Raw genomic sequence first — 22,985 nt, forward strand, 5'->3', positions numbered from 1 at the left:
CTGCCTGAAAGGAGGTTGTAGCATGGAGGGTGTTGGTCTCTTCTCCCAAGTAACAAGTGATAGAACGAGAGGAAATGGCCTCAAGTTGCGCCAGGGGAGGTTTAGGTTGGATATTAGGAAAAATTACTTCCCGTAAAGGGCTGTCAGGCATTGGAACAGGCTGCCCAGGGCAGTGGTGGAGTCACCATCCCTGAAGGGGTTTAAAAGATGTATAGATGAGGTTCTTAGGGACACCAAAGTTGGCTTAATGGTTTGACTGAGTGATCTTGAGGGTGTCTTCCAACCAAAATGATTCTGTGATTCTGTGATGTGAAAACATTCATCAGGACAGCATCTAGGTAAAAATAAATAGTCTAAAAAAACCCACACTGAATTCTTCTGAAAATGGCAGGTGAAACGGTTTCTCCAGGCTTAGGAACCTATTGCTTTATCCTTTCCCCTGTTCAGGATGACTTCCTCTTGCAGCCGATTCTCGGGGTGCAGTTCCTGGTACCTCTGGATGTATCTGTGTTACAGTTGGAGCTGTGGCACAGGGAAACCGGGCGAAAAATGATGGACTTGCTACCCAGGACATCCCCATCAGTGCAGTCCCACTGCAGAAATACCCAAATGAGTCCAGCTGCCTGAACTTGGAGAACATCCAGCTTTTGAGGCAGGCTTTGCAGATTAAAAACTCTGTTAAAAGGGAATATTTTGAGGTCTCACATTTAGTGTCTGATCTGCATCTTTCAGATCCATCACAGATCAGATCTGTGGACCTGGAGGTAATTTTTCCTAACAGCTCAGGACTGAAAACTCAAATCTATATTCAGCTTCATTTAAATGAACAAAGCCACTCCTGCTGAATTCTGAAGGGGCTGGATGAAAAGTCCAGGGTAGAAGCCAGTCCATATTCTTGCTGGCTTTGTGTATCTGCACACACACTCGCAAGAAAGAAATAAAAAAATGCAGTTGTCATTTTTATTCACAGGCCACAATAAAATCCAATTTGCTTACCCTTAGCTCTGCTGGCTCTTGCACACTAAGGGGGGAGGCTTAAAGCACTTTAGAACTCATAAAGTAATAAAAATAAGTAATGAAATATATTCACAATATAGCTAGAAAATATATGAGCAGTCTAACCTGATGTAATTGAAAATGGATTTAGCAAAATCAGGCTCAGAACAGTGACCTTATTTTGTACATGCTTTAAGCTATTTGTATGACTGAGTGCATTTCCAAAAACTTGGCCATCAGATTTCCTATATTTTGGACGATTTATGATATTGGTTTGATTTTTCTACTGGCTACATTAGTGGGTGAGCAGAGCCTGATTGTGCGAGTTAGAAGGTGTAAAAGCCGCCTCCAAATTCTTCAGATTTTCACGATGGTAAATGGTGCAATAATAAAATCCCAGTTGGGGCTTTCTGATGTTCTCCGTTATATCCTTCTCTTTTTGGTTAGTTTTAACTTTGATGACTCTTTTGGCTGGTAATTTGCCTGTGATTGAGTTATTTTGAAAAGACAGAGTAAAATGAAGATTGCTCTCTCAGGAAAAATGATGGCAGAATAGCTGTGGCCTGATTATCTCTTTTCTCAGACGATCAGTGCTGATGTAGGCAATTTCTAGTTGGTGGCATTTGTCCTCGCTGCCAGCTTAGGTGTTGACTTCAAGTACCAGATTTACAGGGGAGGGGAGTGAGAAGGTGAAAGTAGGTTTCCTGCCTTCAATTTGGTTGTCCAGGTGAAAAAGTCACAAAGATTTCTCTAGATCTTAAAAGTGCTGGAGGCTTTATTTTGTTTACTGTGATTTGGTGCGGAATCTCGATTTTTCTATTTCTCTTCCTATCAAAAGTAGCTACCTAGGGCTGAAGTGTCCCCAGACGAGTTCCCACAGGGCAGGACATGGGTGAGGTTGAACAGTAAAATTGATGCTGCCACTCTGGTGTGATGCCTGACAGATCATTTGGAGAATTTCCCTCTCACACACCCAGGAGCTTTCAGCAAAAAGCAGGTTCCTGGAAGTCTCATCCACACCTTGGTGAGTGCAGACCCTTCTGCTCTCCGAAGAAGCTTGCTTTCCTGTAACTTTCCTGATAAGGCTGCTCCTGGAGCACAGCATCTCCATCAGCTCTTATCACAGCACGTACCGGCGGGTGGGCCTGGTGTCGGTCGTGTTGTGGTCAACCCTCCTTGCCCAGGATTTTCTACCAGTTTAATTTGAACTGCCAAATCCCAGCCCAGTCTGCTTCCTCTTATCACTCAAGTTCCCCCAAGGCTTCCTTGCCCCCTGGGCTCCAGCAACCTGCGGCTGTCAGGCTGGTTCACAATTATAGATACGCAGCTCAAGGATTATCTCGTTACTCTGCAAGGCTTTGGCTTTGTGTGTCTGCAGAGAACTATGCAAGCTTGTATTAAATAACGATCAGCTTTAAGTGGACTGGTACTTTGTGGTGGTGTTTGTTGGGGGATAACAAGCCCAAGTACTGTTTACAAGTGACGTGTACTTTTATTTGAATTTCTGCCAGGGCTAACCAGTTCTGTGGGGTCTCCAACCAACAAAAAATGAAAGAAAGTTCACTGTCACCTCGTTTCTCTAGATCCTTTGCTCACCCTGTATTAATTTGGGCTGTTAAATGCCACAAAAAATTAGGTGCATGCTTGTTTTCTGTGATCCAACCTGTCACAGTAGTTGGTACCTGTCTCCCTGTTCTCACCTGCAACTCCACAGGCTGTTAGATAGGAGTCATAGCAGCATTTTGGCTCAGATTTTGAACACTGAGGTTTCAGAAGTTGCAGCAAAAATGTGGCCTGTGTATATGGCGCAAAAAAAGGTCAAGCAAGAGTAAAATAAAAGGGATAAGTAATAATATATAAACTACATAAAGGAATTTTCCCCCCCTCAACTTAAAAACACCTTTGTGCCTTTCAGAGGTGAGCAAACTGAAATTTGGATTAGTCTCCTGAAAAATCACTTCATCTTACCATCCTTGTCTGTGTGTTGATTGATGTGACTTTCTTGGGAATTTAATGCTGCTTCACCTCTGAGTAGAAGGATAAATTTGAGGTGAACAAGCAATGGTTTAAGGTTTACTGAAGTGTGCCATATATAAAGAACTGTTTAGCCCTCGTGGGATAGAAATTCTGTTATCTTTTTGATCGTGATGCTTGAAGACATATATTCATTGCCAGTCAGGATGAGAAGAAACCAAACCTTGATCTCGGCTAGGATACCATATAAATAGGAGCACTCTGGGGGAAGCTTCTCATCCAGTTGTGTGATGTGCAGAGGTGGAGAGGGATGGTGTGGATGGGGCTCTTGCTCTGGGAACAGTATTTTTATCTCTTTCAACAAGGGGTGTCACCACTGGCTTAACCTCCAGGTGACACTGGTGGGATGCTTCAAGCAATAGGTACTTGTTCAAGTACAGATGCTTTAGTTTTCCCTAATCAGAAGCAGACAGCAAATCTGGGACCCCTCCTCTGAGCTGTGCATTGGTATTCTGCACCCCAGCTGCTGCAAAGTGGTCACGTTTTGGGGAAGGAATGCGGAAAAACAATATAGGCAGCTGAGCACTCTCTATAGCCATTGTGGTGCTCTGAAAATGATACCCTTTTCACCCAGTGTTGCTGTAGATTTTGTTCTCCTGCTGTGTTCCATTCGTAATTGCCAATTAAATAGACATCTTAGACTCCATTTATCAATGGTCTAAATTTGTCTTTGTCAGACAAGGGAAACTGGGTTAGCATTTGGCAATGCCGGTATGTTTTAGGAGCAGCAGACTTATATAGTTTGGGGAAGAAATATTGATGTGTATGTGGTAAGTTGACTAATTTTGTCCTCTAGCTTCATTTCCTGAAAGAGAAGAAACAAGGTTTATAATTGATTTGATTAAATAATGTATTATACATTCTCCTACTACAAAGTAGGCAGCATTTCCAGTCTCCGAACCTTCTGTGGATATGAATGGAAGGCCTCTAAATAACACATGACCTGGGGTAGTTATTCCCCCCCTGGGCACTGCTGCACACCAGAGTAGTGTCAGTGCCTTGAACAAGAAACTAGAAGTAAATTAAAGTTTCTTCAAAGTTTCTTTTGCCTCTCTCCCATTGCTTTATTACTGAACTTCACAGGAGCTTTCTCCAGATATTCTCACTTTCAGCTATGGTTTTAAACATGTGCTGTACTTGTCCACAGCACACAGAGAAAGGTTCTGGATTTAACAGTTAAGTGTAAGCCTTTTTCACATCATCAGCAAATGTTGCAAAGGAGTCCTACTTATATTCCCTTGTATGTTGATCTGTTTGTTTGTTTTTTTTAAATTTTGTGGTCATTTAAGTAGACTGTATTAAGCCTAGTGTTAAATTAGTGCTGGGGCCAATATATAAAATAACATGCAAAGTGTATGGCCAGAATTTTCAAATCTGGATGTTATTTTTCAATCATTGAGGTAAGACCGGAAACAAGTTCCCCCGAACACTGACTAGCTGCAGGGTCTCTTTGGACCACTGGAGATGGGGCTGTTAAAGTGCCTGTGCGCTTCTGGCCAGGGCCTGTATCAAAATAAACGTTTGAGGATGAGCTTGGAGCTTGCTGCTGAAATTACAGCAAGTTCCTCTCGAGGTGCCCAGGAGAACATTATTAAACCTCTGTCTTGTGACTCCTTCACGTGCTGGTAGGTTTGCCAAGAGGCACCCGGCAAGCTGTAGCCCGTATGGCTGGGCAGATGGATTTTGTGCGTCACCGGGTCCCTTTAGAAGTAAAGACACAACATTAAGGTGACACAGTCCTTGTGTGTTTAAACAGTTGACAACTGAAGCAAGATGGATCTTGTTATGCTTGGTAGCTGCTGTTTTGCATCTCTGTCCAGAGCAGGGAGATGCACTGTGTTGAGAAGATGCAGCTGGCTGAGGATGGCAAAAGGTGCTGCTGGATCTGTCATTAGTTCCAGCCCTCCCTCTTTTATATGTCCCTTAATGAGTATCCTGCATCATTTGAACATATGGTAGACAAAATGCTCCATGATTTCTTAAATGTAATTCAGCTTTAGGATGAAGCCTGCAGGCTTTTCCCCTTTGGGTTTGAGTCATGCTTTGGGTTAATAGCCCAATTAGTTGCTAACATCCAGTTCATCCATACCCAGGAGCAACACAGCTTCACCAGCTCCAGAGCTGCTGGGCCCCATCCCGTACCCAGTGAGCTCTGCATTGGTTGAGGGCCAGTTCAGCAGAAGCACTTGGAGATAGTTTTTGCTCTGAATCTTTAAATTTGAACATAACTCTTGATTTTTCAGTCATGTCCCTTGCTTTGCCCGTTCCCTAACAGTGGCTGTGTTGCTGTTTGCAGATGATGGGAAGCTGTCTCTGGAGGAGTTCCAGGCCTTTTTTTCTGATGGAACACTCAATGAAGAAGAACTTGAGAAGCTTTTTCATACCATTGACTCGGACAACACCAAGTAAGTTCCCTGTACTGACACTCTCCCATTTCACAGAGACTTTGGATCATTGTATTAGCGTGCAGCAGCAGTGCTAAGCCCCCCAGAGGCTGCAGGGATGCAACTTGCCTTGCAAAACTTTCCAAAATCTCAATTTCTGCTTGGATTGTGTCTCCTCGTGATGGCCACTATGACTCCCTTTTGCTTGGTGTATTTTTTCAGACCATTTTCTTTAGTGCAACATTATCATTATGGCATCTGAAATGATGCTTAGTTTTACTCCTGAGGGCGTTTCAATGGCTCTTCAGCTTTTCCACTTCATCTAAAAGCTTCACTGTGTTATAAAAGGTAACTGTGTGAATGTCTGTAAGCATTGTCCTATCCAGCTATTTTACACACAACAAGCTGGAATGATTTGTGGTCTTGTCTCTTCGTGATTACGCTGCGTCCCCTGCGCTTGGACCGTGCCTGCTTTGCCTCCCATCCAAAATATCCCGTGGTGCAGCGATTGCTCTAGCAATTAAAAGAAATGTGTCCCCTTCTCTTCAAGGTGGAATTTAGCTGCGCAGCCCAAGCCCTGCAGCTGCTGTTGCAGATGCTCTGCCTCTGCTCGGATCCAGGCAGCCCAACGTGGCTGTACTTCTGTCCCTACAAAGCCCAGGTGAGGCAGAAGGGGCGAGTGGACGGGTCCGTGAGCAGCACTGCGCTTTCTGCATCGCAGCTGCAGTGGCAGCAGGGAACATGATGGCAGAGGAGAGCTCTAGGTGTGCTTTTGTTTTACATTGCATCAAAGGTGAACACTAGATATGGCAGCTGATTGCTTTCGCTGAGAATCAAGCTTTTGCAGGCTGTGCCGAGCTGTCAAATTAAGGTGACAAAGCCTCTGGCAGCCCGTCCACCTGCCTTTTGCCATCTCTCCCTCAGCACTCCCTCTGACTGCCCTTGCCTTTCATGGGGTCTGAGATGTTTGTCAGCCCCTGACAAGTGTCTGGCACCTGCGGTGTTTGGGTTTGGCATGAAGCCGTAGAGTCAGCGGGGCCCGGTGGGAACCCCCCTGCCAGCAGCTATTGACGGTGCGGGGCACCGGCACAAAGGACACAGCCGACTGGTGGGTTTTCTCTTTCCAAGAGGAGCCCGTCTTCAAAAGCCTGAGTAGTTTAGGCTGTTTGGAAATACAAATGAAAAGCAGCTTTGAGTTATATTCCAGTGTGACTCTTGTTCCTCTAGAGAGAAAAAAAAATCTGTCCAAAAAGCAGATGAAAAGAGAATCCAATTTCAAATGAGAAGTCTTGCTGTAAGTGCTTAAAAAATAATAGTCTGGTTAATTATAAAGCGTTCTGGCAGCAGGTGGATTAAGTCTTGCCTGCGTGAGTGCTGCCTGCTTTGCCACCCATCCAAAACATCCCCTGGAAAGCAGCGATCACTCTATAGTGTGTTGGCACCAAGGCAGCAGATGTAAAACTCATCAACCTGGTACAGGGGCTGCTGCCAATGATGTTTCTGAAAGCAAAGCAAATGTGACGTTTCTCAAAATCCCCTCTTTCCAATGTGTGTACTTCTCAAAGTGTATTCCAAGATCAGAAATGCCAAAGACCAGCTTAATATATACTATTCACTGAATAATTAATCAAAGGAACTTCAGTAATCTTATTACTAAAATGAGCTGAGAATGATCCTTCCCTTGTAATTGTTCCTCTTCAATAGACACTAGATGCTGCCTTGTGCTCTGTGGGTCTATTTATTGAGCTCCAGGTGATGCTCCTGGATGGGCTCTCTATTAAATCTGGGTCTTGGGTGCTCACCTGCACTCTCATCTAAAGTAATTTATAGCATTGCCTGAGTTTGTCAGCTTTCATCTGGCCTTTGGAAGGATGCAGACGGCTGGATGTGTGGATGTTTCTCCTGACCTTCTTGAAATGAGAAGCTGGATTGCAGTCCAGTTTTGCTTGGGGATTGTAGAGAACATGCAGCTTGACTCCGACCCTTAGTAAGGGTTGTCTTCGAAACTGGACAGAGAGGACATGTGCAACTTCTAAGTGTCATGCAACAGTGCTGCCGGCAAGCGAGGTCTTGCTGAGCAGCTCCTGAGCATGGCAAGAGCCCTCACAACTCAGTAGCATTTTTCTTTTGCTAAGCTGATTTGATCCAGTCATCAATACCCATTAGAGACCAATATTCACACAGAGCAGTGTAGCATCTGCTGTTCTTGGCTGAAAGAAAAAGCAATGAGTTGGTCAGCCTTCCAAGTTAAATCCTTGCATCAAATTGGCTCTTGCTTATTGATTTGGAAAGCATAGACACTCACAGCAAATTTATCAGTTTTGAGGAAGAAAATATTCCTCTCTTTTTGTTTGCAAGAGCTCTTTCAGTCGCCAGAAAACCCATTTCAGAGCCAGGCTTCCTTGTGCAGAAGTGTTTTTCACGTGAAACCAGTAGTTTGCGTGACTGCAATCTTGCATCTAGCAGAGTCTTTCCAGTTGTGTGTGTGCTCTTCACCTTGCTCTGCCTTTTGTTCTCCGCACAGTTCACCAGCAAGTCTGTAGGAGGTTGGGCAGGAAGGATGTTGCCTCCAGCCTCCACATGCCCAAGCATTAGGTTTGCAGTTTCGAGTGCTGCTGCCACCGAGCAAGAGGAGTGGAGTGGAGCTTGCATTTTTTCTGTTTTACAGGGGAACATAGGAGCAATACTATCTTTGTCTTTTCAAAAGGCTCTTTGAATGTCAATTATTTGCTATTTGATTTAAGTTTATTTATCTTTAAACCTGGTTTTTGATATCCATTGTATCTCTGTCTTTCTCTTATTGCACATCATGTTTGTTTAGTGCACAAAACAAAGTTTGCTATTGAAATTACATTACAGCTAGAGTAGAAAATGAAGAAAATTATGTTCCTGCTGATTATTAGTAATTGCTGTTAGCAGCCAAATTACAAAATGTTGATTCAATTTCCTGGAGTATTTTTAGGAGCAGGGAACTGCCTTACTGGAGTAGACAAAATTAATGTCTGTATCGGTTTCTTGACTTGCTTTAGTTGGGAAAATGGTGGAAAGGAGAAAAATGGGGCAGACGAATGAAAGATGAGGTTGGTTACAGATGCAGGAGTAGCTGTGCTGCTGTGGCTGGGAAGTGGGGTCCTGTTTCTGGAACCACAGTCCTCCGGTAAAACCCCTCCTTGGCAGCAAGGTGTGATTAGGAGGATGCTGAACTGAAATGAGATACCTCAAAATAGCCCAGGGGCATTAATGAGGCTCCTTCTTTCTTCTTGACTGCTGGGGAAGTGTCTCTAGGAGGTTGATGATGTGACACGATCACCAGGTATCTCCGTGACAGGGTATGAGAGCTGCGCTGTAAGTCCCATCATCACTGGTTAGTTCATCTGGCAACAGGAACGTGCAAAATGTATTTCAATCCCTTCTTTGCCAAAATCATATTCATAACCTGCTGTTGCTTAAAAACGGTGATCAAATGATGTTTTGTCTCCATTGCTCATGCTGGCTGCCCTCCTTCCCTCCTCCCAGCCGGAGCAGGAGGCAAAAGCAAGATGTTGCTAGGCGGTTTTTCATTCTTGGTTTTAGCAGCTGTTTTCAGGAGGTTTCAGCAGTGCTTTATAGGGAGCTGCCTGAAGATTAATGGGAAGGTAATGATATGTTACTATTAATATCAATGCTGCTGGAATTGCACAAATTATGTGTATACACACATTTAAAATATATATATTTGGTTTAGTGGTGGATGAGGGCTTTATAGAACGTTAGATTGACATTCACCTGGGAAATCCTGTTGTATTTGCAGAATTATCTACAACTTTCCTTACCTTTTCTAAAGCTATGTATCACTTTTTAAAGGAAAAAGTCATTGCAAATGGAAAGTCGGACAGTTTTAGGGTCACAAATGACCAGATGAAACCCTCTCAAAATGTTACTTTGCTACTGGATGAACCTTGCTCTGTCTGACCCACAGTTTCCATCTTCTTCCAGCTCCCTGGGCCAGTTCTTATCCACGCTTCGCATCCCCTCGTGTGGAAGAAGCACCCCTCAGTCCTTGTCAAAGCAGGAGGAGGTCAGACATGGCCAATGACAAACTAATTTAGTCCTGGCAGGGGATTTTCAAAATTCCTTTTCTAACATCTCATAGACTTTTCATAGCTGCAGAGGACAATCCTTTGCGGAGAGATCTCACTAGAGCAGGAGTTCTCTGAGGAGTTGTACAGGTCCATTCACAAGGAGCTAAGAACATGACATTAGCATTCTGCTGCTCTGTCGTTTATTATCTCTTCGCAAGGCTTATAGCTATTCTTCTAATTGCTTTATTTTTTTTCTCCCCTCTCTCTAAATGAGCTCTTCTCTCCAGTGGCAAACACTAGAAAAGGTTGGAGTGTGAATGTAGGATAATTAACAGAAGCAGTATCTCTTCTCAGAAGCCCATCACAGCTTCCTCAGACTGTCACTTTTGCTGGAGGATTGTGACAAATAGAGAACTGAAGATGATGGGGTTCTCCAGCCTGTACCATGTTCAGCAGCGTTCCACCTTTTGCCCTTGGTGGGGATTATGTGGGGCTGCACATAGAGGGGCAGTGATGGGGGATGGATGAGAAAACGTGAACCCTCAGATGCTGAACAACATCCTTCCTGGAAACACGATTTCCCAGTCCCTCAGCTGCCCAGATACCACACGGAGCTGTATGATAAATCGGAATAATTTGAGGTCACTTTGGGGTGCAGTGATATCATGGGCTCCAGTTAGGGCAGCCACCAACCTGAGTGCTGTGCTCAACCCCAGAGCTGCGCAAGGCCACCCCCTGAAGCAAGTAATGATGCTGATGAACTTCTCTGCCTGTGCTAATTAGTCCTGCTGTGAAGTGGAACATTTCAGCCCATAACGTGTTGTGCCGGCACAGCCGTGCCATTTCCAGAGTGGGAGCTTCAGGTTGCCCTGGCTTTTGCAGGGAGGTGGGGCACACCTGGCCCCATCTGGAGTGTTTAAACAGCTGCAATCCCAAGCAGAGATGCTGGTAGTGCCAACCTGCTGCCTGGCAAAGTGAAGCTGGTGGAGATGGGTCCAGATTTGGTCTGGCACGGTGTGACAGCTGCTCAGGGTCTGACTGCGAGCGCTGCTTACTTAAGGCTGATGGAAGCAGAGCAAGTGAGGAGGGGCAGGTCTCTATTTCACTGGCTGTTAATTGTGTAGGAGAAACTGTTAAGATCATGTTAGCGCTAGAGAGGGATATGAGCAGGAGTGAGCTCTCTCCTGCAGTTGTCACTTGCTGGTTTTGTGTGTGTTTTGTGCAGAGCATCGGTGCCGGGCTCTAAGGAGAGGGAGGGAGCACGGCAGCGTGTGCTCCTCCTGCCTGGCCCCTTCCTCCTCTAACTCAGCTGGGAAAAATCCACCCAGCTGTTGTCTAATTTCTACCCTCTGCTAACATCACCAGGGCACTTGTGGGGCCAGAAGCTCTCAAAATTGGGCTGATAGCTTGCACGAATGAGTTTTGTTTCCCTGTTACTTTGATTGCATCAATACCTAGAGAATAAAATTGGTTTATGTCAGATGCTGTGCAAATACCCAGTGCCTGTGGCTACCGCACTTAATGTTCTGCAATGGTGAGAAGCATCCAAAGAGTAGGAGGAGGTGTTGGCAAGGTGCTGCTGGTGTAGTTTGGGGTCCAGGCTGATGCTGTTGCCCATGAGAGGAGCTAAAGGAAGATGTCTTGGTAGCTGCCCTGCAGGTCTCTGGCTCAGTGGTACTTCAAGCTCTGAAAACTCCTGGTTTGGTGTTGTATAAGAGCAATGCAGCTTTCTAGTGAGGTCAGAGACAAAGGCAAAGGAGCTCAAAATCTGTTCCCAAGTGAACAGCAAACAGCAAACATCTTGCAAGGAAGCTTGATGTGTGCTAGTTAAAGTTACACCCTGTGCTCCAGCTGATAGCCTGTGCAGAAATGGATCTTCACATCACCACAAGTGAACACAAGGTTCTCACACCCTCCTTCCAGCACACAGCCCTGCTCCAGACCCGGAGAACTTCAGTACCTTTGCTGAGGCAGCAGCCTGTGGTTCTTCTGCTCCAGTAACTACTTTCCTCTGGTGGAAAAGGTCTGTTGTTCTCACTTTTTGTTCTCACCCTCTGAGATGCTCTACCTTCCCACAATCTGTGTTTGGTCTGGTGTCCTTTGGTGTGGAGAGACTCCACCTGATAGAGCTTACTGTGGGCTTCAGCTCATGCTGCCTGTGCTTTTCTCCAGGCCTCTGCAGTCCAGTCCTCTCAAAGTTGAACATGAACTCCTTCCACTTCTTGGGCAAGGAACAATTATGATTATGACTGAGTATTTTTTTCCTGTTTTTTTTCCCACCCCCTTCCTTAATCTTGGCTATTTACATTGGAAACCTGATTCAGTGAAGTGCCGGATTCGTCTGGGAGCCGAAGCCCACGCTATGGAGATGGATGTGCCCATTGAAACCAACTTAATTTTTGAATATTGAATGTTCTCAATTAGCTCTCTGGGAAACAAACTACGGATGGTATAATCAGTTGAGATTTTGATTAACTGATTCAAGAGAGTTCTTGTCTCTTCTGAAAGGGACAAAATGATTACACAAAAATTATATGTCTGGCTCTAATTTCTGGCTCTTGAGAGCCTGGGCATTTGGTGGGTTTTGTGGAAGAAGTTTTTTGAGTCCTAGCTTATTCTTCTCTGTATTGACATGTCACTTGTGCTATACTGTGCTCTACTTTTCATTTAAGTGAAGCAATGCTTGGTGTCAAAGCTGGTACTCAGCAGCTGCGTGCTGATAGTGCTATAAAACATCTCAGGCTCACCAAAGAAAAGGAGCTTTTTAAAAAAAACCAACAACTTGCAGGGAAGGTCATTGGGAGAAACACAAAGCTGGAAAAACTGCGAAGAAACTCATTTAAACAAACATTTGAGAACATTTTTCTATTTCTAATCATGTTTCCCAGGTGTTTTTCCAGGCAGTTTCTCAGCGGGATCCCCGGAGGGAGCCTGTTTAATCTGGCAGCGAGGCAGATTGGAGCTGGGAGCCGCGGGATGGGGTTTACTGAGAGGGCAAGGACTGGGAAGGATTTATCTGTGCAAATGGAGTGGAGAAGTATCACACTGGAGGGTTTTGTTGCTGGGATTGGAGCCTGGCGGCTTCTTTTTCGGACTGTGCAGGGCTGTTCTGCATCAGAGGTTTCCTTTTCTGGGGAATGGAAAGATACCAAGATCTTGCATTGAAACCATAAAAGTGACTAAGCTATTTAATTCTAATCAGCTGCTTGTGTTCGAGTCATGTAAGCATTTGAAGAGATTGTAGTGCTTTATTTTAACCTCTGGTTTTACAAAATTGTCTGTGTGTGTTTTCTGAATGAGTGTGCATAGGGTACAAGCTGTCTGCCTTGGGACTGAATTTGGGGAAAGGATTTTTAAATCACTTTTCAGTGACGGGATAAGAGAATACATCAGAAACAAAGATATTGGGAAAATACAGGCACAGAGTACAGGGATTTCTTGCTTTACTATTCTTTTACTAGTTGTGTGTCACACATCCAAACCTGAACATTTGTTGCTCTGATTTCTTCCTCTCCTACATAGAACTTTGATGACAACCAAGATACTCACAAAATCTAAAAGAAGGAAGAAGCTGATTTAATTTTAACTCATGTTCTCAATGTCTTACCATTTGCTTCTGGCAATTAGCACGTCATTCAGCTCGTTTCAGAACAGTATAGTTTTTCCCTGTCTCTTTTGCAGTTCAATATTACAGAGATTACAAATACGAATTAGATTAGTCCAGGCTTCCTTATAAAGTAGAAATAGGCAAAATGTTAAATGTTCATTCATCAAAAAAGCCCATTTCTGAGTGACTCATACTGTTGGCAGTTTGTGAGGGAAGAAGGAAAAAAAAAAAAGAAAATAAACTCTTTTCCCCTCCCAAAAAATAAGGAAGGAATTTGTTTTGATGGTTTGCTTTGTAAACTGAGGTAAAAGAAATAACAAGAGGTTAAAAACATGGATAAATGACTTATTTTGATGGAAATGAGAGGGCCAAGAAGGGAAGTTTGTCTCTATGAGAAAACAGCTGGAGTATTGCTTCAGTGCAAGCCACAGAGTTATCAGTGCCATTAACCTGCTCCTGTGAAGGTGAAAAATCACTGTGTCCCTTAGCTCTCTTGCTCAGGGAAGATGAGGACACCAGCACCATGGGTCAGCAGGACAAGGGCGTTCAGTCAAACAGATGCAAGTGGCTCTTCTCTGGGTGACTCAGCCCTGCAGGGTCCACCGCCAAACCCCTGCAAAATCCAGGCAGTGATTTCCAGTCCCTGTTCTGCATGCATAAATCTTTTCCACCTTTATAAATGGTGTATCACTGGATTCACACACGTATCTTGTTCTTGTCCCTGTCATGGTAGGCACTTGAAGAGCCGTGGTGGCTTCGCAAGGGCCTCCAAGTTCCCTGCGGTGGTATTTGGTGAGGAGATGATCTGAGCCACTCCGGTCACTGCTTGGCATCATAGAGTTGTTTTGCTTGAAAAGTACCCTCAAGATCATCAAGTCCAACCATTAACCTATCTCTGGCACTAAACCACATCCCTAAGAACCTCATCTACACGTCTTTTAAACCCCTCCAGGGAATGTGCCTCCACCACTTCCCTGGGCAGCTTGTTCCAATGCCTGACAATCCTTTCCATGAAGAAATTTTTCCTAATATCCAATCTAAACCTCCTCTGGTGCAACTTGAGGCTGTTTCCTCTCATCCTATCACTTGTTACTTGGGAGAAGAGACCAACCCCCTGATGCTTCATCCTCCTTTCAGGTAGTTATAGACAGTGATAAAGTCTCCCCTCAGCCTCCTGTTCTCCAGGCTGAACCCCCCAGGTCCCTCAGCTGCTCCTCGGAGAAGCAGAGATGCTGCATGAATGCAAGCGAGTGATACCCCAGAGCTGCTCTGATTGCAGCCGCTGCAGGGCGTGCATGTCGCGATTCTGTCTGAATGCTGTAATGTGCTTGTGGATGTCGGTGGATTTTAACAAAGCAGCTGGGAAAATATTATTGAACTGGCCAGACTGGGAAAGCACTCGTGGGCTCAAAGGCTGAGCAGCAGATGGGAGCCCATCCAGAAAAACCTTTTGTTTATTTCTATTTTAAAGCGCTCTATCGAGCACTCTATGGCAAGAGGGCCAGGTCATGATTTTGTAAATAAGCATCATAGGTTGAAACCATCTTTTCTTTCTACTTCTAAAAAAAATTTGCCCCCCCCCAGATGGAATCCCTATTATACTAAGCCAAAATAGTTACAATAACTATCCCAGCAATAGACTTGACATTATGGAGCAGTCCAATTGCATCACAAACAGCTGGTATTTAAAGGTTTATTTTGAGGCTGATCAACTTGAACACGCCTGGCAGCAAAATTGATGCATTGTTAGCTCAGACGCAATTGCTGTACTTAGAGTTTGTGAGACGCTTATGTGAGATGAGGAGCTCTGCTTACATGTGGGCTGTGACGCAGGACGCAGGCTGAGAGGTGCGGGCTCTGCGCGGGACCGGGATGCCGGAATTTAAAAAATTATGAAAATAGCACCAAAAATATCTTACTGTGTTTCCAAAGCAGAGCTGTTGGAAATACCCTGAGAGCAAAAAGGGTCACCTGTGCCACCTCTGTGCTGACCACAGAATGTACAGCCCATCCTTCTGAGGATTGTAGTCCTAGTTTTCCCTGGCCCTGTTTGAGGATTATAGTCCTAGTTTTGCCTGGCACTGTTTGGGAATAAATTAAATGACAGCTGGTATAGCCCAGTGTATATACACACCGGCCTCAAGTGTGTATATAATAACCAGCAACTTAATAAATTTGGGAGTGCCACCCCTCCTAGCAGCTAACTTACTTGTAGGCTGTAATTAAACCTGCCTTCTCTTTCCTTTGATGTACTTGTGGGCAGAGTGATATTTTCAAGATCAAGTCATCCACCCCACCTCTCCCAAAAAAGATGAGGGTTTGGATGCAATTTATTAGTGATTTGGCACACGTAGAGACTTGAACATGTTTAGTACTGTACTAAATGTCTGTTTTATTTAAGGTGGTGACTGTGCTTAGAAACCAACTGTTGGATTAAGCTTAGTAAATCAGCGTGCTGCATTGATATATTTTTCGGGATATCAATTGCACTGTAAACAGGCGTTTTATTGTGTTGTCATCTTGTTTGGAGTTTTTATGAGCTTTTCAAGAGATTTTCTTTTGCAAGTGCCTGATTAGAGGTTCTGTCCACCTCTGTCAGAGCAAAGAGAGAAGACGCTGATTATTCTTAATAAACTGTGAAATGTACAAGGTACAAAGAGATACACAGGAGAAGCATGCCTTAATCACCCAAAATTTTCTTCTGTGGGCTCTTAACATGCAGATCCTGTATGGCTCATTTGGATACAGAGAGGGGGGAAAAAGAAATTGCCCTTGCCCACGATGGAGTTGCAGAAGGCTGTGTTCGCCACAAGTGGCCGTGGGCATCGAGGTGCTGAGCTTGCGGAGGACAGGCAGGGAGAGCAGCCGTGGGACCTCTTTGCCTTGGGCTTCTCCTGCACTCCACAGAGTTTGGGGATTTGGATTCATGATCAGCGCTTTGTGGAAAAATTGCAACTTCATGCTGTATTTTTGGTTTCTAGAAGCGATAGGGCAGGAAGGGCAGAGCCTCAGTGATGCTGAGCCCGGCTCATTGGTGGTACTCAAACCCCAGCTCCAGAGCTGTGTGATAAAGCAAGACAGTCTAGCACCGGCTGACAGCCCGAAATGCCATATTGCAGTTGGTGATGAATGAACAAACAAATGTCTGGTACTCCGCAGGTGCCTTTTTTCAAAGTGACATTTATTTTTCTTTTAACTAGCAAGAGCATAGAGCATATTTTTCCAACAGCAACCAGAACATTTGTTTCATTTTTATCCATATTCAGTCACTTTCCTTGGTGGCCTTGATGATTAGAGCTGGATGTTTTGTTCTGTCAAATACTTTGCTGCATAGAAAATGTTATTTGGTGGTTTTGAAACCACTGATGAAATAAAGCATCTAGACTGCATCAGGGATGGTTTGCAGCCTGGGACTTTCTGAGGATGTGGGAGAGACAACTGGCGTCTTCACCATCCTGTTTCTGACACCTGCCTGCAGCTGTAGTTAGGAAATCAGGTTGCATGGAGGCTTGCACAGGGCAGGCTGGTGTTATAAATGCTTCATAAATGTCCATGACTGCAGAATAAATCCATATGCCAAGGGAGTGAGGAGCTGAACCGGCCTTGAAATAGAGCAGCAGGTGGGAGTCTTTAAAAATGACAAACTAAGCAGATAATAAGCTACGTTGTAATGGTCTCTATGGTAGATGTCGATTCTCCAAAAGCAAATGGAAACTCTCAGAGATGTGTTGCAGAAAGAGGGTGTTACAAATGAGGGGTGCTTAATCCTCCTCGCCCTGACAAAGTGCCCACGTGGGTTTTATCAGCTGCACAAGCAAGAGAGGGAATATTGCTGCTAGCAGGTGTTATTGCCAAACCAAGCGCCGGTGGTGCACACGTGAACTTTCTGCTCTTCATCCCTTGTATGTCATGCACTCCCCTTGGCCATGGTGAGGAGAACAGGGCACATGGCCCATGGGGCCAGCAGGTCACTTGCAGAAGGCTCCAAAAAGTGTAAGCAATCATTGCAGAAGATTTTTTTTCCCTTTCCAAACCCAGGAAAATCCCCACCAAAAACCTTTCCTCAAGGACAGTGAGCGTGAAAACATGGCTGAGGTCAGGGGCTCTGCTGGCACAGGCGGGGATGGATCCCGCAAGGGAAGACCAGCAGCCAAGACAAAATCACAGGGGCAGAGATCCCTTTGGCTTCTGTGTCTGTACTTCGGCTTTGATGGCTTTGGACTTCAGAGGTTCTCTTTAGCAGGTTTAGCAGCCTCTTCACATACTTTTTACGAGGTTTATTACTGCTACAAGGAAAATACAGTTGCATTGCAGGTCATGGGCTTAGAGAAGAGACGTCTTCCCGTCACATCCCTAATTACTGCTCACGCCAAGTGCTATGACAACCTCCTTTCTGCAACACGCTGCCAGGCAGGACATCTGCACTTGGCTGTCACAGGCTTTTTGGAGCAGGTCCAAGCTCCTTTGGACCTGTTGCTCCCCAAAGTGTGCCACCCACCTTTGGGATTTGACATTATGACAAATCAATTAGGAGTTAGTATTCAGTGCTAACCATTCTTTTGGGGTTTTTTTCCCCCTTTTCCTTTTCAGTCAGAGCTGGAATAGCCTTCATAAGGCACGCACCATTCTGCTGAGGTATGAAAGCTGCTCCGAGCTCAACTCGGCATCTTCTGACACGGTGGGAAGGATGCCAGCAAGCAGACCTGCTTGTAAACCCTGCACCCTGGGCTGTGCGGTGGCTGTAAGGCAATGTGGCACTTTGCTGTGGACGTGACTGTCCCCAGGAGAGCCACCAGCCACACTCATAGGTGTGCTGAGGGGTTTCCACATTGGGGAGGAGAAGGAGGAGAGGGTTAAGGTCTTCGGCTGATCTTCCCCATAATGCTAGAAGGTCACCTAATCTCTGGTGATGCTGAAACCACAGACGTGGATAGCTGAAATGCTTTTTGTCTGGTTTGGGCAGTGACAGCCCTACCTGCCAGTGCTCAGCAGGGAACCAGGACCTTCTGGTTTCTGTTTGTGTTTCTGCAGGCACAGCAGGTCTGTCCTGGCCTGTGTGACACTGTAGCAACCTCACCGGGATTTGTTGTGTAGGGAGGAAACAGCCATCAATTCATATGAGTCAAGGAGTATGTTTTATCCTGAGCCTGCCAATTTTGCTGTGTGCTTGTTTGTATTGAAGTTCAGTTTACCTTGAAAAATCAGTGTTTTCCAAATAACTGGCTTGCAATGAGGGCTCTACTGCCCTAGTGCACGACTTTGAGTGCTAGCATTTCCAATGAATGTGGTCTTATGGTTTCAAAACTGGATCTGGGCGGTGTCTGTATCAATGAGAATGCAGATGGCTTATCAAGGCAAGGAGCCAGAGAAAGCCATATTAAAATATTAATATTAAAATATTAATATTCAATGGGTCTGAGTAAAGGTTTGCTGTGCAGTCCTCCCGCTGCTCACCTGCTGTCTTGCTGAGCAGCACTAGTGACTGTGGCCATATGTTGTAGAAAATAAGTGAAACTTCCCCTGTCGTGGTCATCATCTGCCTAAGTCTAGAGTAAAGCTGTGCAAGGAGCTGGAAGGAGCTGCACCCTGGGTTTAGGTGAGCAAAACGTCTTTGGGGACAACAGCCTTCAAAGCAATGGATGAACCAAAATCCTGCTTATAGCAAGGGCAAGTAGGAGGAAAGAAACTGTCTCCCAGAGTACCTAGAAACCATTATAATCCCCAATCATGCAGCACAGATGACGAGGCTCTTCGTAATATGAAATCTATATGTGAAAACTTAATACGAAATTCTCCTTTTCCTTCTCTCTGTTTCTGGGCAATTCTTTGTCCCTATTTTTTTCTTCTCTGTGATACTAGCACTTCAAAGAAAAACATGATTCACTGCTGGGCTTTCAGACCCTCTTCCTGTGCTCCCCAAATGCTCGATGATGGAACATGTGCCAAGGGAAGAATAAAGTTGTTAGTTTTCCTTTGGAGAAGGCCAGGAGCCCCTGTGGGAGCTATTCCCTATAGGTGCTTTAATGTAAATCGTTGTGCTCCAGTGCTGGAAACATTCCAGCGGTGATCCATATGGACTCTGCAAACATGCTCCTGTTTCATATAACACAAATTTAGGGGGAAACCTCTGTCTGGAGTGAATAGTGAACCCAGCCTCAGCTCATGCGAATGAGCCATCCACTCTAGGTATTTAAATAGGTGGTACTTTCTGTCCTGCTGGAAAAAGCAGAGCTGAATGAATAATCCCTGCTAGTTTTTTAAGACTTGCTGCTCACTCTATTTCTCATCTGTACTGAGTCATGTGCAGGGCACATGTGCCTGCACCAGTATATGCACCTCTGAATTATTCCTGCTGAAGTGCATTGCAAAGTATATTTTCAATTTATTTCATGCAGGAAGCAGAGATAAAGACCATCCTTTAAAGTAAGAGCCAGGTGGTCACCAGAGCCCTGACTGCCAGCTTGCCGTGGCTCAGGAAATTAAAGCCCAAACTGACATATGTTGTGAATACTTGTCTGCCTCTGTCATTGGAAGCTGCAGCTGGCTGGATGCACTTCTGGTTGTGGACAGCCTTGGCATATGGTTTATGCTGTTCCTTTGCATGTGGCATCTCAAATTTTGGAAGTCCTTTTTTACTTCATACGATAAGAGTGGAGCTTTTTAAAGCCAGTGGGCAGGTGAAGGAGGTGCTTGGGTAGGTCTCGGAAAGGATTTAGCAGGGTTCTCTGGAAGAGAATGATCATGGGCTTGGAAATGGCTTAGTTCTTTAGAATTAAAGTTACTCGACTCCTGGCTGGCATCCAGTGTTTGGTATTTCTCTTGCTCTGCCTGGTATAATTTCTCTCGCTCTGGGGTTTGTGTAAAAATGCTTCTTTGAGTTCAGAAACTAATGATCAAGAGTGACCATCTGTGACCCCTTAGTAGGCATCTGGATGTACATTTTCCACTTCTGAGCTGTTGAGATAACACAGTGCTGTTGCTGCTGGGACTAGAAGGCGTATCATCAGATATAATAATACTTTCCAGCTGCACATGTTTTTTAGTCTTTCCTAAATGAAAGTGAGTTTTGCAGGTGGCTAATGCTAGAGGATAATTTGTTTCCATGTTTGTTTGAAGCCTTGTAGCAAACCCAAAGCTGTGAATTGAAGATGGAAATAAAAGTAGAACATGATTTCAGAAGAAACTTCCATTTTCTGTGCTGGTGAAGCAACTAAGCCATGTGGCTGCTGATGCAAACCTTTCATCTGCCCAAGTAAAAGGGTTTTTATCTTCAGCTGAAGCCGATCAGGTGTTGAGTGGCATTCAAGCAGCACATCCAGGCAGCTATTTGCATGAGAAATACGCTGTGAAGATGAGACTTTGATGTATTTGCTACTTCTGAATTCCCATTATGTTCTTGAGTGTGCCGCCCATTGGGAGAGCCTCGGACATCTTTCCTTGGCTGAGCTGGAACTGAAGGAGAGAATTTCATGCTCCACTTCTTCACCTTATCTTTCCAGTCTTCTCATAACTTTCCTGCTCCTCTCTATAATTGGTTGAGTGGTTGGAAGTGATTGAGTCACCATCCCTGGAGGTATTTAAAAGATGTGTAGATGTGGCACTTAGGGTCATGGTTTATTGGTGGACTTGGCAGTGTTAGGTTTACAGTTGGACTTGATGATCTTAAAGGTCTTTTCCAGCCTAACTGATTCCATGATTGAATAGAAGCCTGGAAAACAGAGAGATGCTGGGAAGGAGAGAGAGAGATGCTAGGCAGTAGTCTCATGGCCATTTTGGTTTGAAGGAACCTCTGCAGGACTCTAGTCCCTAGTAGTGGGACTGTCACCGGCAGTGGACCAGGACAGCTCTGGCTTTGCCATGCTGAGTCCTGAAGAACTCCTGGGGTGCTGTCTGGGTAAGCTGCACTGGGCTTGCTTCTTACAAGCTAAAGCAAATAACTGTGGGAAATTTTCAGATTTTTTTATTTTCCTGCTGGAAAAATGCTGATTCACTGAAAGTGTTGGGCTGACCTGAATCAATGCAGCTGGATCTTCTGACCTGAGAACTGGAGGATATGTGGGTGACCAGCACCCACCCAGAGATCTGGCTGCTGGGATATCCGTTTGAGTTTGTAATCCCTGGGCTGTTGGACACCTTTTCTACAATGTGCCCTCTGGTGTTGCCACCCCACCTTTCTCTGGGAGAAAATCTCAAAAATGGCAGTGTGTTTCAAGAAAGGCAAGTAGAGAAGAAAAAAAAGCGTAGAAGTGCTTTGAACCCATGGAAAAACAGCAGAAAGTCAGTACAGGGGCAACTCTGATAAAAGCCCATCTGCTGGATAATCTGCAATCAAGGATGTGGCAGGGCAAAGAGGCAACTTCCTGGGGATCCTCATTAGCTCAGGCGCTCATCAAGCTACTTGCTCACATTTTAACATTGGGTGGGGTTTTTGAGGGCGAAACATGTTTCTTTCTGGAGTGTGCAGGAGGCACAGTGATTATTCTGGGCAGCCTCTTCCTGCTCGTATGGCAGTAATTACTCCCTGGGCAAAATCACTTAATTAAGCCCACTGAGGAGATGCTCTCACAGCACGGTTGTTGCTCTTTAAACTCCCACGAATGAGGGGGGAGTATCACGCTTTGAGGACTTTTCTTTTTCTTTGAAATAGTTGGATGCAAACCAGCAGGGAAAACTATTTCCCTATTGCCAATATGTTTATCTGGTCAAATTATCCCAGTGTATTTAAACGATGGTGGGTGGTGAGCAATAAACAGTCCTTTATGTGGCCAAATTAGTTTATGGCTTGGACTCTAATTTTTCAAAAGCTGCTCTAGGTTGAAAGCTGAGCACTCGTGTTTTGCTCCTATTTCTGTCAGAGAAATTAGGTCCCATGTGGCAAATGGAGGATCTTTGCCTTGGAAAGTAATCTCAAAGGGTGCACATCCCCAGCAAGAATGGGGGTGCAGGGTTGTGCTTCTTCACGTCACAGCTTCACTGGCTGAAAAACAGAGAAGAAGACTTGAAACCAAAAGACCTGGAATTTATTTATTTTTCTACTTTGATGTAAGAAAGATTTTTGTTTTGGAAAGTAATCTGATAGATGCGGCCTCCACTATGCAGAAAAAAAAAACCCTGTATAACACAGAAGTCTTTAATGATCTCTTAATTTAAAGTTTCACTTGAAAATTATTATATTATACTTAGTTGGGTTATGGCTTCGATAAATTCTTTAATTAGTCATACTATTAATGTAAGAATGCTTAAAATTAAAAGCTAATTCACAGCCAAGTGTTCTGGTAGCTGATATTTTTTTCCTAGAAAAAATGAGAACAACTTGTGATTTTTCTTTTTATTTCATTGAGTCTTATGGGAAGGTTGACTATTTGGCAGCTGAAAGAAAATTAGTAGCTAATGCTCATCTAAATGTTTGAAATGAAATTCAAAGGGCTTCACAATCAATATGTGACTACTCCAAACACCTCTGCTGAAGGGCATCGTTCATGGGGAGCAGCCACCTCCCATTTCATGAGACTTGAAACCCAGATCCTGAATTTAATCCATCAAAAAAATCCTACTGGCAGGAACCCATGGGCTGGTTAGTTACTAAAGTGTTAAACTGCCAGAGCAGCTTGTAAATGGTGTTGTGAGTGGGTAGTGCCCTTCCCTGGTGTTGCGTGTCCAGCCATGCAGGGCTCATGCTGGCCAGCAAAACCCCCATAACACTGATTAGGACGTGACTGCATCTCCGCAACATTCCTGACAGGCACGGTCCTGTGGGATGTAAACATCCCAGGAAGTGCTGTGAGTCCTGTTCAAGTGCCCTTTCATTTCTCCTGATAAATGTCCATCTGAATATTATCATATCTTTTATTGTCAGCGTATGACTTCAGTAATTTCTTTAATTGGAATTATTCTTCATGCAAG

General features: G+C 44.6%; 1 protein-coding gene across 1 annotated transcript in view; it reads left to right on the forward strand.

Annotated features, from left to right (window-relative positions):
• NECAB2 (N-terminal EF-hand calcium binding protein 2) overlaps nucleotides 1-22,985 on the forward strand; it is an 83,392-nt gene that overhangs the window by 35,578 nt on the left and 24,829 nt on the right. Inside the window, exon 3 of the mRNA XM_082062805.1 lies at nucleotides 5,327-5,435. Within this exon, the coding sequence (XP_081918931.1) occupies nucleotides 5,327-5,435 (109 nt within the window). The remainder of the gene's footprint in view (nucleotides 1-5,326; nucleotides 5,436-22,985) is intronic.

This window comes from Streptopelia decaocto (genome assembly GCF_964273445.1).
Source record: "Streptopelia decaocto genome assembly, chromosome: 11".
NCBI classification, from domain to species: domain Eukaryota; kingdom Metazoa; phylum Chordata; class Aves; order Columbiformes; family Columbidae; genus Streptopelia; species Streptopelia decaocto.